Here is a 17,312-nt window from a genome sequence, read left to right as displayed (position 1 = left end):
GGGGAGCGGGGCCGCTGCTGCCGCCGCCGCCCGGGCGAGGGGCGGCAGGGAGGGGTGGCCGCCGCCGCCCAGGCGGCATAGCGCGGCGGGGCGGGGGGAGGGCCGCGGGGAGGCGGCGGCGGCGGCGGCCTCCTCCGCCGAGGCCTGGGCCGGCCCGCCGCCGCTCGGCCGATGCGCCCGGAGCGCCCGCCATGGACAAGATCCTGGAGGGGCTGGTGAGCTCGTCGCACCCGCTGCCGCTGAAGCGGGTGATCGTGCGGCGGGTGGTGGAGTCGGCCGAGACGCCGCTGAGCCAGGCGCAGTGCCGCGCCATGTTCGCCCTCAGCACCCGGCTGGTGCTGCAGGGCCCCGACCCCTTCCAGCGGCAGGTGGGGCGGCAGGTGCTGGAGGCCTACGGCCGCTATCACCGGGACGAGTTTGAGGCCTTCTTCAACCGCGGGCTCGTCCTCGGCCTCCTGCAGCGCGGCTACGGCGAGCTGAGCAACCGCGACCCCGCCATCCTCGACTACATCCAGGCGGGGCTGCGCCTCATCATGAGCTGCCCCTCGGTGCTGGAGCTCTTCGAGCTGCTGCAGGTGGAGGCCCTGCGGCTGGTGTGCGAGCGGCCGGCCCCGCCGCTCTGCGCCCGCCTCTGCCAGCTGCTGGGCGACTTCCCCCAGTGCCTGCCCCGCGGCAGAAAACTCTCCCTCGCCTTCTGCCAGCAGCTGGTCCGCAGCATCGCCCACTTCCAGAGCCAGGGCAGCCGGGAGGCCGAGCTGCGACTCTACGTCTCGCAGGTGACTCAGGTCAGCGGGCTGCTGCGGAGCGTCTGGAAGGCCGAGCCCGACACCCTGCTGCCCTCCTTGCAGGAGCTTTTCGCCGTCATCTCCGCTGCCGGTGAGCGCCGGGAGGGAAAACGGGAGGGATGTGGAGTAACGCGGGCAAGTGAGGAGAGCCGCAGGAAAAGCCCTGCCGCCAGTGTTGGTCGTTTTGCAGATGTTGCCTTGGAACCATCGGTTCCTCACCCAGATACTAAAATGTAACTTTCTGGCCGCCAAGAAAGCAAAGCCTTTATTTTTATTTATTTTTTTTCCTGCAAAGAAAAGCTAGAGGGGAAATGGAGACTTATTTAGCTGTAAAACAGCATGTTTTTTAGAAAAACTTCTGTTGCAACACTTTAAATCACACACTGGAACAGAGTTCTGGGTGTCCTGTTAGAAAAAACTAAAACTCTTGGTATCAAAAGCTAATCATTCTCCTTGCTCCCTCCAGAGGGGTACCATAGGTCTTGGACCTGTTTAGTCTATAAAGCTGGGGTTTATGTAAGGAACATATAAAACTTGGGTATTGTAGGGAGGATTCACTGCCTGAGTAATTCAGATGCAATTGTAAATAGGTCCTTTCTGACCTCAAAGATCTATGAAGTACTGTATTAGCTCACATTGGAAAGTGCCTTTGCTGTTGGGGCACCTGGGAAACTTAACATTATATCTTGCCTTAACTGGTGTGGTTAGCAGACAGTTGTTGGGTTGTTAAGGACATGGGAAATATCAGCTGCATTAGGCTTAACATCAAGTATGATAAACAATTGCATGGTACTCCTTTTTAGAAAAAAAAACCATCTCTGTTCCAGTGAGGGTGGAGGAGGAAGTTCGCAGATTGTCACTTTCTTGTATGGGTATTAAATGAACAACAGGAGTTTGTAATTCAGCACTATTCATTGTACTTAATCCATTGAAACTTTTTTGTTTTGGTTAGTGATGCTGTAATGTTAGTTGTAGGATAGACTCATTGTTGCAGAACTTTACAGCTAGAGTGAAACTGTAAAATAGAAAATAAAGCTTATTTTCTCTGTGGGGTTTTCTTTTTAGGTTCTTATGTTATGTTGTGTTCAACTGTTACAGATACTTCATTTGAACCTTCTGTTGCACTGGCAAGTCTTGTGCAGCACATACCATTACAGATGATTACAGTACTCATCAGGAGCCTTACTACAGATCCAAATGTGAAAGATGCAAGTATGACTCAAGCTCTGTGCAGGTATCGTATTTCATTGTAAAAGGGGGGAAAAGTCTCTTTTTCTTATTTTTGCCTTTTTTGAGGTTATTTGTCACTTAGGTTCAATTAAAAACAAACAAAACTACTTCCTTTTAAAATGGTATTCTAAGATATGTTCTTTAGCATATGAAGGTTATATATATTTATGATGCTATGGATGTTACTGGTATGGTTTTAGTTTAAGGCTGCTGCCTTCATTGCTAATGTGGCTTCTTTCTCATGCTTTGTTGGGTGGATGAAGAGGGTTAAATAAAAACTAAGAGGAAGACAGGTGTGTTCCTTTTACATGACATCTTATGTTTAGATCTCCTATCTTATGGGAGGTGGCATAAATAGGAAACTTCATGGGGTTTATGATCAAGCTGAGAAATAAGGCCTTGTTTTTAGAAAATCAGCCTTTCTGCTTTTCCAAGAAGCAGAGGGGCTCTCTCACGATTGTCTTACCCATCATCTCCTCTGAAGAGAGGAGATGCTTAGAAATGAGTTTTACTGCTTAGTTTTGAGGGGGTTTTTTCCTGCTTAGATATCTTCATGGCTTCTTAGTAGTAGTCACAGGGGACAGCCTCTATTTCCATCTTCACTCAAGCCTCCAGAGGTTCTTTGGATGTTCTTTGAATAATAGGAATGATGTAAAAACAATTGGATATTATGCTTCTTTTCACTAATCTAAACATGAGTAAACATTGAGATTAGTAGCACTGTTAACAGAACACCAATTCGGAATTACAATCTTTGTTAGTATCTTCAGATATATGAATAATAGAGGTGCAGAAAGATGTCAGTGGGATAAAGATGAAGACCTTGAAGTTTTTTGAATTATTTTTTAATGCCTGTGGTGGAAGCTGTTATTGAGAACTGAAGGGTAGAAGAATAAGTAAAGCAGTTAAACAGGAGGCTGTTAGAAATTTGTATTGTTTAAAAAAAAAAAAATTTAAAAAAGTCTTGTAACTAAAAGAATTTAATATCTGCTATATTATTTTTTTAACCACATCCATTTGAGTGTAGTGTAATACTTACACATTCATGTAGTGTAGCACTTGCATATCTTGGTGAAATACTGAGGTTTTTTTCTCACTGAAAGCATTCCTTGTATTTACATTAAATTGAGAGGCCATATTTAATTTGAAAACATAATTAATGAGAAGCAGCAGCATTAATATTGTAATTTGGGCTAAGACGTGTTGTTCAGGGACTTTAAAAGAATGTGCTTGACTGAACAGATTTTAACAAAGCTGTGTGCCCAGTCTAAAACTCAAAGCTGGGAAATTCAGAAGGATTTGTGCATACTAATAATTTGCCAGTAATGTGCTGGTGATTAATTTTCGTGTTAGTGTAATTTTACTATTTGTGTTATTACCTGCTTCAACACGATGTGATCGTATAACTGTAGCTTCAGAATGCCTTTTTTGTATGCCTCTGCTAGGGAAGTAATGCAGTGCTGAGCTTTGGGTATAACAGGAGCTGTTGTTAGCAAATAAGTGCTCTTTCTTAATAGTAGCTGTGTGGTGGGATTTTTCCTGTTGTTTTTGAAAGGGGAGTGCAATCTTGCTTGCCTTGTTCATTCTTTGAAGTAATACTTGATTTTAAGACCCCCTAGTTCTGTTCCATGGAACTTACATTTAGGTACCCCTTGTTATTTTTGTTTGTAGATACTATTATGTCAACACCGTATCCAGTTTCTTTTTGTTCATCTGTCAACCCTTTGCAGTAATTACTCTCTTCTGGCTTAGAGGAGTAATTGTAGAGAGGATAATGCAGCTGGAATGTCTGGAGCACCAAGTGACAATGTTGTCATCAGGCTTGCATCATTCCCTGGAGATGCAGAACTCCAGGCACAACAAGGTCTCCTGACAAGAGCCAGCAGAGCTTTGGTGACTGCAAATTAGAGATCTTGTTGTTCACTTCCTAAGGGTAACTTTCATGACGCTGCAGAGTCTGTCTAAGGTAGAACACAGATTAGTAAATAATCTGTAATTAGAAGACTAATACATTGAATCTGTTCAGTGGGGGGTTATATTAGGCACAGGTTCATGTAAGAAAGGATGCTTGCTTTTTGGCATCATTGAGCTGTTCTTAATTGGCTCAGCTGTTTCATGAAACCTTATGTGAAGCATCAGTGAGGAAAATCAGAAAATTGTTGAATCTATTCTGGGATATATGACTAAGGGTCTACTTCAGAGGTCTTGAGGAAGCTGACTGCCTATACTCAGTCTCTTTACAGGTATAATGCTTGTTTTGCTTTAACCCAAGTATCTTTGTTCAGAGAAACTGAAAATTTTGCAAAGAAAAAAATCCATATGTGACCAGGCCCTCTGCCCTGTTGATAAAAATGTAAAATGTTGTAAAATATGTTAATTTGGGGGAGGGTGGGGTGCCTGGTAGTCTGAGGATCATCTGTTGTTGTTGTTTTGGTTTTTTCTAATCTTAGGGATTTGCACCTGAGCTGCCAGATTCTTTGTCAGATGTGGCTAAGAAGATATTTTTGTGAAAGAAGTTACTGCCTGAGGTTGCACAGCTAAATTTTTTTCTATCCAGAGATATGAGAAATACGGTCCTTATTAGGCACATATATGGATAGCAGACCTCATTTTAGGGTGATATGAGGCAGAAAGTCCTCTTGAGGCCTTTAATGTTCTCTTAATCTGGCCAAACACAAAAAAACATCTTCTGGGTTTTTATTCATGATCATCATGTCCCATATTAATATCTGCCTTTGTATTACAAATGTGATCATTGATTGCCAACAGAGCAGGAGCCAAGTAAATGCAATGCAGACGATTTAGTGACCAAAATGTCTAATCTTCACCTACCATGTCTCAGATTTGATGCTTTTTCAGACAGTTTAAAGCATGTCTGCAAGGTTACTTCTGTTTCTTCTTCTGGCTTTTGTTTCTGCTTTTAAGAGCAGAAACACATTTTAATGATGGTAATTCCATCTTATCAATTATCCAGAGACTGAGTCTTCTCTTCACAAGGTTAATCATACTGAAATGATAGCTGTTGGCCTATTAGTAACAATGTTGAATAGTTTAGTAGTTAATTATACTGACTAGAGATGACATGGGATGGCCCATCGTGTAACCGGAGCAATGGGGTGGAATGTGGGAAGACCCAGCTCCCGCCCAAAAGCACTATTTTTCATTTGGAGCTTGTTGATCAGTGTGGTTGAAAGTGCATGTACTATAAAGATGGTAATCAGATATTTTAGAACAATGGTTCTAATGTAGGGCTCTACAGAATACACTTTACTAAAAAGTTAATTAAGAAAACTGAATATATTGTCATTAGCTTAAATTAACCGCAGGTGTTTGTGCCACTGCTGAAAAACAGCAAGCCTACAAAATGGTGGCGGGGGGGGGGTGGCAGTGAGGGGAGGTTTAAAGATGATAGGGCTATGAGGTTTGGGAGCTTTTTTTTAGGTTAAGGTTAATTCTTTGTAGGCATATGCAGTTTGGGCCTACTTCTTTGATTTCCCCCTTTTAGAAAGTATATGGAAAGGGTGCTCAGAATGACCATGTTTGTATTTAACGTCTTGAGGTAATGAGAGCTTTGAGTAAATTCAGAGCAATGATTATTATGTCATGTTTGGTTTTTGTAGTAATATGGAAGAAACCCAGTAGGATCTGTGCGTGATTGTTCAAAAGGCAGTCCTAATGATTCCTTATTTTAGAGAAACCTTTGAATGTTATGTGTGAAGATAGTACATAATTCTAAGATATATAAATTTTGGAGTGTGTGAACTATACATTTTTCAGATCCAAATTATAAACTCTATGTAAATTTTAGGGTGTTTTGGTAATACGATATGCCCAGAATGCACGTCTGGTGTTGCTAAAGACTGTGATTTTTCTTTTTAGTTTGGAATCTGAAGACTGAAACCTTGATTTCAGTCTGTTTAGAGCTCTTTTAATCTCCAGGAAGAACATAGGGGCAGATACTTTTCCTTCAGTTCAATAATCACTAAATATGCCTATTTGTAGTGATAGTGACTATTTATTGGACTGATTACTTATAACCTGCTCAGTTCTGTGTAGAATTTAGCCTCTCAATCTTTATGAGAAGCTTTTTCAGAACAGAAATAAAGAAATATACTTCTAACTTCCTGTTTCCATTGAATTATAGAATAGAATCATAGTCTTGTGTTACATAGATTGAGTGGAGCCTTTGGAAGTCATCTGGTCTCATCCTGCTCGAAGCAGGGCCAGCCTCAAAATCAAGACGTTTTTGCTAAGGGCCTTGTCCAGTCTAGTTAAGAGCTTTCTGCATGGATGGAGGGGCCTCGGCCTTACTGTATAGCTTGTTTCAATGTCTGACCACCCTTGTGGTGAAAAATTTTTCCTTCCACTTAGTTAGTGGTGCCTCATCTGGTTTGAAGAAGGGGATCTTGTGGACAACTACAGAAAATCCAAAATATTGCCAAGTAAAATCTCAAAGAACAAAGTCTAAATTCTATGTTTTAGCTGGTATGTCCTTACGTTATTGTCTGTGTCCGAGAATTGTTTCACCTAATCTGCCTGTCTGCCTTAAGTATCAGTATAAACTGTCTGTTAATTTAGAAGGCTGGAATACCCTTATCTTCTGTTGCTGATGTTTCACTATATTTTCTAGGCACAGATAAAGTCCCTTCACTTTTCCTTTTTCTTAGCTGTAGTGAAATTCTTCCTTTTCGGACACATGTAGACTCCAGGCTGCTGATAGTTATTATAAGATCCTTATAACACCTGCTGCAATGTATTTAAAATGACTAGATTTTACCTTTTTAACTGAGAGTGTTTGAGCTGGCTTCCAGGAACGTAGTTCTGAGTTAAAGAGGCTTCCTTTTCAAATTTAAACTTAATAGTTGGTTTTGGTCTGGTTTGGGATAAAAGGTGTAGGAGGGCAGGTTCCCAGGTAGAGGTGCTCTTTCACCATCATAGTAAGTTTTTGACATAAAATAAAAATGTTATCTTAATGTCTATAAAACCAGGGTTCATATTCTTAAATTACAAGTAACATTATTATACATAATATTTCATTTTATATGCTTATATATTTTTGGGGAGATTGTATTTACTAGGTCGTTATTAATTGCAGAGTTCAATGACTTGAGATACAATTAAAATTATTTTACTACTTGCCTAACATTCTTGCATTACTTCTTGTGAGTCTCTGTGTAAGCATGTAACTGTCTGGGTAACATGTAGAATCTCTTTGTTGAGATTAAAATTAGTGGCATATTGGGGTTTTTTTTCTTGCTATATTCTACTTTTGATTTTTTTCATTAATATTTCAGAATGATTGACTGGTTGTCCTGGCCTCTGGCACAGCATGTGGAAACATGGGTGATTGCACTGCTGAAAGGACTGGCCGCAGTCCAGAAATTTACCATCCTCATCGATGTCACTCTGCTCAAGATTGAATTGGTATGTTGGAAAAGAACATTCACAAGGAATTTGTAACAGCTACGTGACTGTGTAGCATCTTTTGTATTGTGAGAGATGTTAACTTATTCTGCAAAGACGATGTTGCACATAATGACTATTTGGAGATCTGTTTACATTGTTACTGAAAATTCACTTCTAGATTTACTGACATAAATGTGGGGTTTTTTTTAGGTCTTTAATCGACTTTGGTTTCCTCTAGTGAGGCCTGGTGCTCTTGCTGTCCTTTCCCACATGTTACTTAGCTTTCAGCATTCTCCAGAAGCTTTTCATTTGGTAAGTTACTAAATAAATAGTTTTCAATTCTTTGAAATGTCATTCGTATGTGATTTCTAAGGTAGGTGTAAAGAGTAACAGAATTGATGCGCTTGAATTTCCGCTCTGTTTCAAAGTTCTAGAATCAGATTTCTGTGGTTCAGACACTGGGTTTTCCAACTTGCAAGTTCAACCACTTAATCTGTAACTAGAAATAAGCATTGATCTTCCTGGTACATACCTATTTCTGGCAGTAGTATCTGGGCACTGCATTCTGTCTTTGACCATATACTTCTGGAAATCCATTTTACGTGGTGTGAAGTCTACTGATAAAGTTGGGCTGCAAGTAGACTTTCAAGCACAACTATTTTGGGAAAACAGATAACCAATTATCTGCTGCATGTAGCCTAGTCACCCTGGATAGGTGCATGAGACTGAGAAGTACTTCACTTTAAGAAAGCTACGCTATCTATATTTCAATGGACATTTGGGCAAACTGAAGGATGCTATTTTTAATGGCCACTCTTTAAAATGCAAGTTCACCAGTTGAAGTGGTAGATACTAGGGTATGATGATGACTGTTCGTATTAGTACAGCAAGATGTATAGTGACTTTGCTGTTCTTATACTCAGCGTTTAGCTTAAAGTTTAAGTGAAATATGGATCTTTCAGACTTAAACTTAGTAACAGCCTGGCATGCTGTTTCTCTAAGTTGTCCCTAAGTCACTTAGGCCTGAAGGGTTCACAAACCCTTTGATAGTGTCAGGGTAATTGCCTTATGCCTGTTACATTGGTTTTTTTAATGACAGAAGTCTAAATAAAGTTTCTCTCTCTTCCCTTCAATGCTCTAATCTTGGTATAGGGTAGAAATTTGAGTCACAAATGAAAGAGCTAAGTAGCTTTGAATATGTTCAAAATGTAAATATTTCGTATATTTACAGCCTTGCATTTCTTCTTTCTTCCTGAGAGAGACAAAACGTTCATGAGAAAAATGTAAAATGTGAGAAGACTTATGCTAGAAATAGGTGTTTACTTTGACAAGGAAAATTTCTACCACAGGCTGCATGCAGTACTGCATAAACATCTGTCTTTGGGACTTCATCATGACCATTTTCCCTCCATTTTAAATAACCTTCTTCACTATCATTTTTTGAGCTACTGCTGCCATTTAGTATCCTAGAATATTTTCCTGCACTTAAGCTACTTGTTTACTTTTTATAATAAATGGTCTGAGTGTAAATTTGTTAAATGCACGTTTGATAAATATAAATGAATTTATTTTGCAATGCATCTGAGTTAACACTTCCCTGTGCTTGAGCATCATCAGCATATATGACTTGGGGTTTTTATAGAAGAAAAACACTGTCTTTCATTTATGGTGTAGAGCTTATTGTGATGTGTACTATGGAATTCTAAAATCTACTGACATATAATATTTTAATTCAACCTCAAGCCAGAAGTGATACTTCTGTATGTATTCAAAGTGTAATTTTCAGTATTATGCAGCATGCTGTAAGGAAGAATATCGCTTTCAATTTGAGAGAGCTGACAACCTGTACTTTTCTGTTCTTCCCATCTGCTTTGTCTCTGCAAAATTACCTATCTCAGATGTACTTTATACAAATCTCATTCTTGGAGCTCAATAGTTACTTTTTCATTACTATGTACCCACATTTATAAAGTGAAAGAGAGAAATTTTTCCTTGTGACTTTCACTATTGACTCTGTAGTATGTTGAACACTTAATCTTGTTAGTTTCATTTTTAAACAGTGGATATCTTGCTTACCAAAAGAGTAGGGTTTGTTTCTCTGAGATGTAAAAATATTCCTTATACTTAGGGAACAACTGATACTTTAAAAAAAATGGCAAACAAGTATTTTGCACCTGGCCCCTTTTACTTTGGTATTTTGAAGTATATTGTTAATTGTAATTGGTATATTTTCCTAAAATTATGATGTTCTTATAATTTCTGTTCTGCGTTTCATGTTTTTACTACCAAACAATTGGTAAGCTAATTTGTGATACGTGATTCCGTCCACTTTCACAGTTAATCCATTTTGATCACTTGGAAGCTGACAGAGGCGTCCAAAATGTTTTAGGTTCACAGTCAGAAGTCCCTATTCTTTGGGACTGCATTGAAATAACTTTCTACTTGGTGTTTTAAGACCAATATAAAAGAAGTCTCATGCATTAAAAAATAAAGACAGAGCTGTGGTGGAGGAGTAAACATCTCTGATTTATACCCAATTTAAAATGGTAATGAATCTGAACTCAAATAGATTACCATCTATATGGTAAGCTTTTTTTAGCTCACAGTAAGTTACTGTTTTGGTTTATTGAGCTTCTCTCTCTCACTAGGTGGAGCTGTGAGCCAGTGACAGTCCTGTAAACTGAAATAGCTTGAATGTATTCATTGGCTTCAGACCCTGAGCATTAGATTCAGTTTAAGGAAAATTGAGAGGTTTGTTCTAAAAAATGTACCTTTGAAATTAGAACAGGATACTGTACTGTTAGTGATGGCACAAAAGCAAAATGTTTGCTGTTAATATCCTTATGAGTGCCTGGAACACTTAACCATTTAAAATCTTAAAATGCATTTTATAAGTTCATGAAGTTCTAAGACTCAGTAAGTGAGCTAAAAAGAGCATTGAATAATAAATTGTGCTGTTGGAAAATTGTCATGAGTAAAGAATAATGCATGTTTTTTCAAGTCATTGTTTCTCAACCAATTCTTATTTATGAACACAAGATCCCCTGTCATTTGCCATGTGTAAAAGAGTGAAGTTGTTTGTAGAACTAAAAAAATGGAAAAATGCCACTAACACCCTTTGTCTGTTTGTTTTTCCCATTCAGATTGTCCCACATGTGGTCAGCTTGGTTCACTCCTTCAAAAGAGATGGTTTACCTTCCAGTACAGCCTTTTTGATGCAGTTGACTGAGTTGATACACTGTATGATGTATCATTATTCAGGATTTCCAGAGCTCTATGAACCCATACTCGAAGCTGTTAAGGTATAGTAAGAGGGTGGAATGTTTTTGGTTTTCCCAAATATGAAAGCTATAATCCCATAGATCTAAATTCTTTAAGAAGAGAGCTAACCACATGATCTAATGTCAATTCTAACTGTTTGGAATACGCTAGAAAAATTGTCCGGAGTGTCCATATGATTATAGCAGGCTTTAATAAAAGCCTGAAGTTAGGTCCTTTATTAAAAGTACAATCTCATTTCTTAAGACTTATGTAACTATTAACATAATTTTGTGAGGTTTGTTCTAGGCAATTCATTTCAACCCAAGCTAGGAGCTGTAACTCTTCGAGTACGAGTTCAGAGCACTGATAGGACTGAAGAGAAGTAGGTTCTGAAGAGTACTTGGCATGGTGTTAATCTTTGGCTAGCTCCAAAACGCCATTATTAAGCACTACGACTTAATGCTGCAGTCAGAATTGCATGCCTGTTGGGGTAAAGGATGCTGGCCTATGCTGTTTCAAAGCAAAATTTGGCTTTTTTAGATGAATATTTAAGAGATAATGCACTTCAAATAAAAAGAAAAATTAAAAAAATGCAAAACAACACCCCAAACCAAATAGAATAGGAAAACCAAAAAACTCACTTGGGTATTACTGCCTGATTTCTGATTTTATAGCAGTAGTATTGCAGTTAAATGTTTTAACGCTTAAAAAGCCCCTGTCAATTTAATTCCAGGTATTGTGGACTTTATTCTTTCATTTTTACATTTTCATTTGACACAGCGTGAATGTATTTCTAGCAGAATAGAGGATGCTTTAGGGGTCTGTTAAAGCTTGACATTTGAGAGGTAGTTTTTGGTGGCAGAAAGGATTCTGTGAATGTGCAAGTCAAAGGTGACCACCAGCTCCTTATTCCTGCAATTTGAGAGTTAAATAAAGCAAGCTTTGAAGAAGTGGGCTTGGGGGTGGTGGTTGTACCTTTTAGGTTCTCAGGGATAGCAAGACCCTGAAGGAGAATATAGGAGCAAGTGAAGATACAAGACTGCTGAATGGTGGGACCTATTATAAGAATAAATACAAAAGCCTATTAAGTGTGTTAAATGCTTCTTTTGTAGGATATGCCCAAACCCACTGAAGAGAAGATTAAGATGATTCTCAGTCAGAGTGCCTGGACTTCTCAATCCAGTTCTTTGCCATCTTGTTTATCTAGACTTTCTGGAAAATCTGAAACTGGGAAGACAGGTCTAATTAATCTAGGAAATACTTGCTACATGAACAGTGTTATTCAGGCACTTTTTATGGCTACAGAGTAAGTCCTTTTGAACAGCTCTTTTCATTGCAAATTAACTATTGCAGTTGTTGCATTTCTACTTTTCACAGAATATTAACACGTTCTGGGGTCTCTCAGCTTGCTGATTGCTTTGTTAAAGTCCTGCTCTGTGAAACTGCAGTTTTAGCCATTAAAAAATCCTGATCCTTCTGTCCAGTGTCAAAAGACAAGTCCCATTTTCCGTATTGTTCTTGCTGTCTTCGGGATTGTAAAAGTTTATGGTGATGCTTCTCTTATAGTCTGGAAGCTTTTGATGGGGAAAAAAAATATTTGTCTGTCTATAGCCCACTCTTACACACTTAAATGCTTTAAGAAATCGGGTTTTTGCAGTGTTAGTTTTTACTGTACAGTTGTTTTGCATCTGCACTAGAGCAGAATCCAGGTATTGAAGCGAAGTGATAACTGTTTTGCTTTCTTTCAAAGTGAAGTAATTATCTGAGCTGGAATGATGACTGTGTTCTTCTTAGAAATCCAGCAAGGAAACTAATTTATTTTTTTTCCAGTTTCAGAAGACATGTTTTATCTCTGAATCTAAATGGGTGCAATTCACTAATGAGAAAATTACAGCATCTTTTTGCATTTTTGGCCCATACCCAGGTATGTCAGTTTATTGCATCTGCTGCCTTTTAAGCTGAGATCTATATACCAAAACTTAGGAACAAACATGATGCCATGGGTGTCCTCTTGAGCATATTTAAGATACAAATATGATATATTTGTAGGGGAATGAATCTGCCTCCAAATTGTCAGATGGTGTGGATGGACTTAGAGAAATCTGTATTTCATAAGTAGAACATCTTGTTGCTGGGTTGTTTTTATAAAAGAGCAGTAACAGGCTTTCTTTGAGAAGCCAAAATGAAAAAATCCAAATTGATATACAAGTTGACTTCATGTAACTTTCTATGACAAACTGACTTTCTGCCATGATTTTTACACTAAATTTTATTGTAGTTCAAATTCTAAAGTGAACTTTATTAAATGTTCTGAATATTTTGCTAGTGCTTGAAAGACATAAGACACTTTTGTTCTCTTTGATTAATAACAATAAATCTGTTGTGAAGAGCACAAGGCTGGATCACCTTAAAAATAAATTGGTACTTGTGAAATACCGGTGTTGTTCTGAAGAAACAAAACATTTTTTTTAAGCTTGCCAGCAAGAACAGTAACTGCTATTACGCAAAACATCTGGTTTACACTCGCTACACAGTTAATATTTGCCTGCAGGATCCACTACTTTTATCTTTGTACTAGAGGTGACTACTCCAAAAAATAATGTCTCTCTCTTCCTATGATTAAGTGATTTAAATATTTGCATACCATGTGTTTCATACAGTTCCTCCAGAATAATATAGTCCAAAGTTCAGTGGTCAATAGCAAAATAATATAACCAATTTTTTAAGTAGTTCTTATGTAACCTTGTCTGTCCCTCTCTTATGTGAACAGAGGGAGGCATATGCTCCTCGAATTTTCTTTGAGGCTTCCAGACCGCCATGGTTTACCCCTCGATCCCAGCAGGATTGCTCAGAATATCTCAGATTCCTGCTAGACAGGTACAGTTATTGTGCTATTAATGGGAATGAAACTACAGTCTTACCACATAACGTTGAACTCGTAGGAGCAGTCATGTAGCAGTTCCGCTGCCTGATATCGGACCAGGAATTCTGGGCCTCGTTCCTGGCTGTGTCTGACTTTCTGTATGGTCTATGAAACACTTCTCTTCATGGGCTTAATCTGCAGTAAAGTCTGCATGCTATTTTGTATCCCCGTTGTTTAAAGCAGGTTATGGTGGTAGTAATGTTCCATTTTTGCAAATCTAAACTTGAGTGTTAGAGTCATGGTCTTGTTGTAAATTAATGTGGTTGCTGAAAGCAGTTTAGTGGTGCATCTGGAACTTGGTGACAGCTATATTTCTTACGGGTCAGATAAGTCATGAAGAGATGTACATGCATTTATAACCAGTTTAATAAACAAGCAAATTATCTGTGGGACAGATAAAACAAAAATACTTAAATTTATTAGTAGCCCTCTTTAATTTTGCTTGCTGAGATGTGGCTTAAGCAATATTGCTTTGACACATTCCGCTTCTGGAGAAGTTTATCTCAATAGTGAAATAGTGTTCTCTCTTCCCCCTCCCGCCTGTCTTGGGTTTCTTTTTTGGTTTGCTTTTTCTTGCTGTAGTTTCTTAACTTTCTTGGCTACAAAATCCTGACCTTTTCTTTTCTTTGGAAATAGTCTGGCACTAGATAAATAGCTACTTGTTCTCTTACAAAATCTGACATACAGAACCAGTCAAATGGAGAACTGATTTATTAAGATAATGTAATGCTAAATAATAAAAACATTGTTTGTTAGGGTTTTTTTTTAATACTTGCCAGTTCTCTCAGTATATCTGTTGTGTTCTGTTACATATAATGAAACCCACATTAAGTACATTTGTGCTTCTCTCATAATCTGTTGTTGACAGTACTGACCAGTATGGTTCAGCTTGCTTATATAAGAAAAATAACAAATAGCTTTTTTTAATGTAAGACACTTCCATCCACTTAACTATCTATATTTTTTAGCATAACTGGAAAAAAGTCTGAAATTGTGCAGCAATATTTGTTTGGAAAATAGCATAGCTACTTGGATTTATTTTTCTTTGTCTTCAGGCTGCATGAAGAAGAGAGAACCTTGAAAGCATTGTCTTCAACAAAGACTTCTGAAAGTATAATAAATGAAGAGTCCCAGACACAAGAAGCTGTTCGTAAAGCACAAGTATTTGCTGAAGCGCCTTGTATGGGAAGTGAAGAAAGAACTCTGATAGAGAAGATGTTTGGAGGAAAATTGAAGACTACTATATGCTGTTTGAACTGCAAAAGTATGTCTCAAAAGGAGGAAGCTTTCACAGATCTCTCTCTGGCTTTCTGTCCTCCAACTTCCCTGGAGAGTGTTGGCCCAAAATGCGCGGAGCGTTCTGAAGTGAAAGACGACTACATGGTGCAAACTAATACTTCAGCAACTAGTCTTGCTGGAGAAACACCTCCCAGTAATTTGGAAGCAAATGGTGGATGTGACACAATAATGAATGAAGGAACCATAAAAGAGTTTTCTACTGAGCCAAGCTCTGAGAATACTACAAACTCTGAACTCAACAAAGTTGAAGATAATAGGGATATGTCTCAGAGGCTAGTAGGTAAAAACACCCTGTCCGTTACAGACTTACTGAATTATTTTCTGGCACCTGAGATCCTTAGTGGAGACAATAAGTATTATTGTGAAAAGTGTGCCTCTCTACAGAATGCTGAGAAAACTATGCAAATCATTGAGGAACCTGAATACCTCATTCTCACTCTTTTGAGATTTTCATACGATCCAAAGTATCATATAAGGCGCAAGATCTTGGACAATGTGTCTCTGCCACTTGTTTTGGAACTGCCAGTCAAAAGAGCAACGTCCCATCTATCTGTAGTTTCGGGAGGTTGGTCTGTTGGTGTTGAGATTTCTGATATTGGAGAAAATCTTGCTAAAAAACTGAAGCCCTCAGGTGCTGATGAAGTGGCCTGCCCACAGTTGGTGCCCTACATGTTAAGTTCTGTGGTGGTACATTCTGGTGTATCCTCTGAAAGTGGACATTATTATTCATACGCTAGAAACGTTACTGGGTCAGGGCCTTCAGGACTCTGCCACCAGTCTACAGCTCTTTCTTTAGTTTCTCCTCAGGATAAGTTGTTGACAGAGGAGAGTCCTTGTACTGTCGTAGAAAATGAGCTGGACACTGAGATGCCAAGAGAATGGTTTCTGTTCAATGACAGCAGAGTGACATTTACCTCATTTCAGTCAGTCCAGAAAATTACCAGTAGATTTCCAAAGGACACTGCTTATGTTCTGTTTTACAAAAAACAAAACAGCACCTGTGGCTTCAACACCAATACAGCAAATGGACTCTGGGTAAATGGAGACCCTCCCCTACAAAAAGACCTCATGGATGCAATTACGAAAGATAACAAACTGTACTTGCAGGTAAGACGGAAATTGTATGTGAAGAGTGGTCCCCTTAAAACTCACAGGAGACAGTCTAAAAGAAAGAAAAAGTTAGCTTTTAAATATTCTGGTGTAGTAGCCGTATAAATCGCCACTCTCACTTCCATCTTCATGCTGCTAGACAGGTTTTGTAGCAAGGTTGTCACCATTAGATGGGAAGCGTCAAGGAAAATGGCTTAAACTCATTTCAGTTTAAATTTTTAGTCAAGATGCTCGTATAGGTCGTTCAGCGCTTGTAATTCTATGCAGAAGAAGCTTTTCGAACAGTTCTAATTTTTATTGCCTTTAATAAATTACAAGAGTAGTTAAGTATGTTTAAACTTCTTAGCAGTGTTCTTACTAGTGTGTTTTCATTTGAAGAGAAGGTTACTTGTAAAATTTTGTACCCGAATGCTAGAAGACTATAATTGAAGACCGGATGCTATTGACTAGATCACTCTTTCCCTTTGCTGCCTCTGCCTCCCTCTGTAGGACCGCCACTGCCAGCTGCACATTCCCTGTGCTCCGAGAACTTCACGTAGCTGTAGTTGCCTCTTTGATTGCGGTTACAAAAAAACCACTGTTCTCTACACTTCAGTATTGTTTACTTTGAGCATTGCTGCTGTGTTTGGACGGTGTAACAGTAAAATCCTGTGTTTTACTGTATGCTCTTTGATGGGTTAAGCTGTTCCTGTAAGAGCTCAAGGCCTACTCAAATTAGAAAAACTAGGCAAATTCAAATTAGGAAAGAACAGCAAAATCTTACTGGGAAATCTGTTATAATAGCTGCAGGTATTTTAAAAACATAACCAAGAGAACTAACAGTTTAAATTGCAACTCTGCTGCTATTTTCAGACTGTGTGGTTAAAGCGTTTGTGTCCTAACTGTCTTTGTTGATACGCCACCTCTCTTTTTGACTGTACAGGATGGCACAAAACATGGCTTCTTTATCATCAATCTCAGATCATAGAATTGTAGAATAGTTTGGGTTGGAAGGGACTTTTAAAAGTCATCTGGTCTAACCCCCCTGCAATGAGCAGGGACACCTCCCCATCCAGCATAACCTTGAGTGTTTCTAGGGATGGTTCATCTACTACCTCTGTGCGCAACCTGTTCCAGTGTTTCACCACCCTCACTGTAAAAAAAATTTCTTCCTTCTATCTAGTCTAAATCCTACCCTCTTTTAGTTTAACACCATTACCCTTTGTCCTATTGCAACAGGCCCTGCTAAAAAGTTTGTCCCCCTCTTTCTTACGTGAAGTACTGAAAGGTCAAAATAAGGTGTCCCTGGAGTCTTCTCC

General features: G+C 39.0%; 1 protein-coding gene across 2 annotated transcripts in view; it reads left to right on the top strand.

Moving 5' to 3' along the window:
• USP38 (ubiquitin specific peptidase 38) overlaps positions 1-17,312 on the top strand; it is a 38,707-nt gene that overhangs the window by 51 nt on the left and 21,344 nt on the right. Inside the window, exons 2-10 of one of the 2 annotated variants that reach the window (XM_074588893.1) lie at positions 113-876; positions 1,884-2,019; positions 7,310-7,439; positions 7,632-7,733; positions 10,565-10,723; positions 11,795-11,988; positions 12,513-12,606; positions 13,453-13,559; positions 14,661-16,011. In XM_074588893.1, coding sequence (XP_074444994.1) covers positions 192-876; positions 1,884-2,019; positions 7,310-7,439; positions 7,632-7,733; positions 10,565-10,723; positions 11,795-11,988; positions 12,513-12,606; positions 13,453-13,559; positions 14,661-16,011 — 2,958 coding nt within the window. In that variant the 5' untranslated portion in view covers positions 113-191. Of the gene's footprint in view, positions 1-112; positions 877-1,850; positions 2,020-7,309; positions 7,440-7,631; positions 7,734-10,564; positions 10,724-11,794; positions 11,989-12,512; positions 12,607-13,452; positions 13,560-14,660; positions 16,012-17,312 lie in introns of those variants that run through there. The other variant, XM_074588892.1, reaches the window with a different exon arrangement.

The sequence above is a fragment of the Larus michahellis genome, chromosome 5, assembly GCF_964199755.1.
Source record: "Larus michahellis chromosome 5, bLarMic1.1, whole genome shotgun sequence".
Lineage (NCBI taxonomy): Eukaryota > Metazoa > Chordata > Aves > Charadriiformes > Laridae > Larus > Larus michahellis.
Note: the sequence above shows the minus strand (reverse complement) of the source record. Positions and strands in the feature narration are given on the sequence as shown.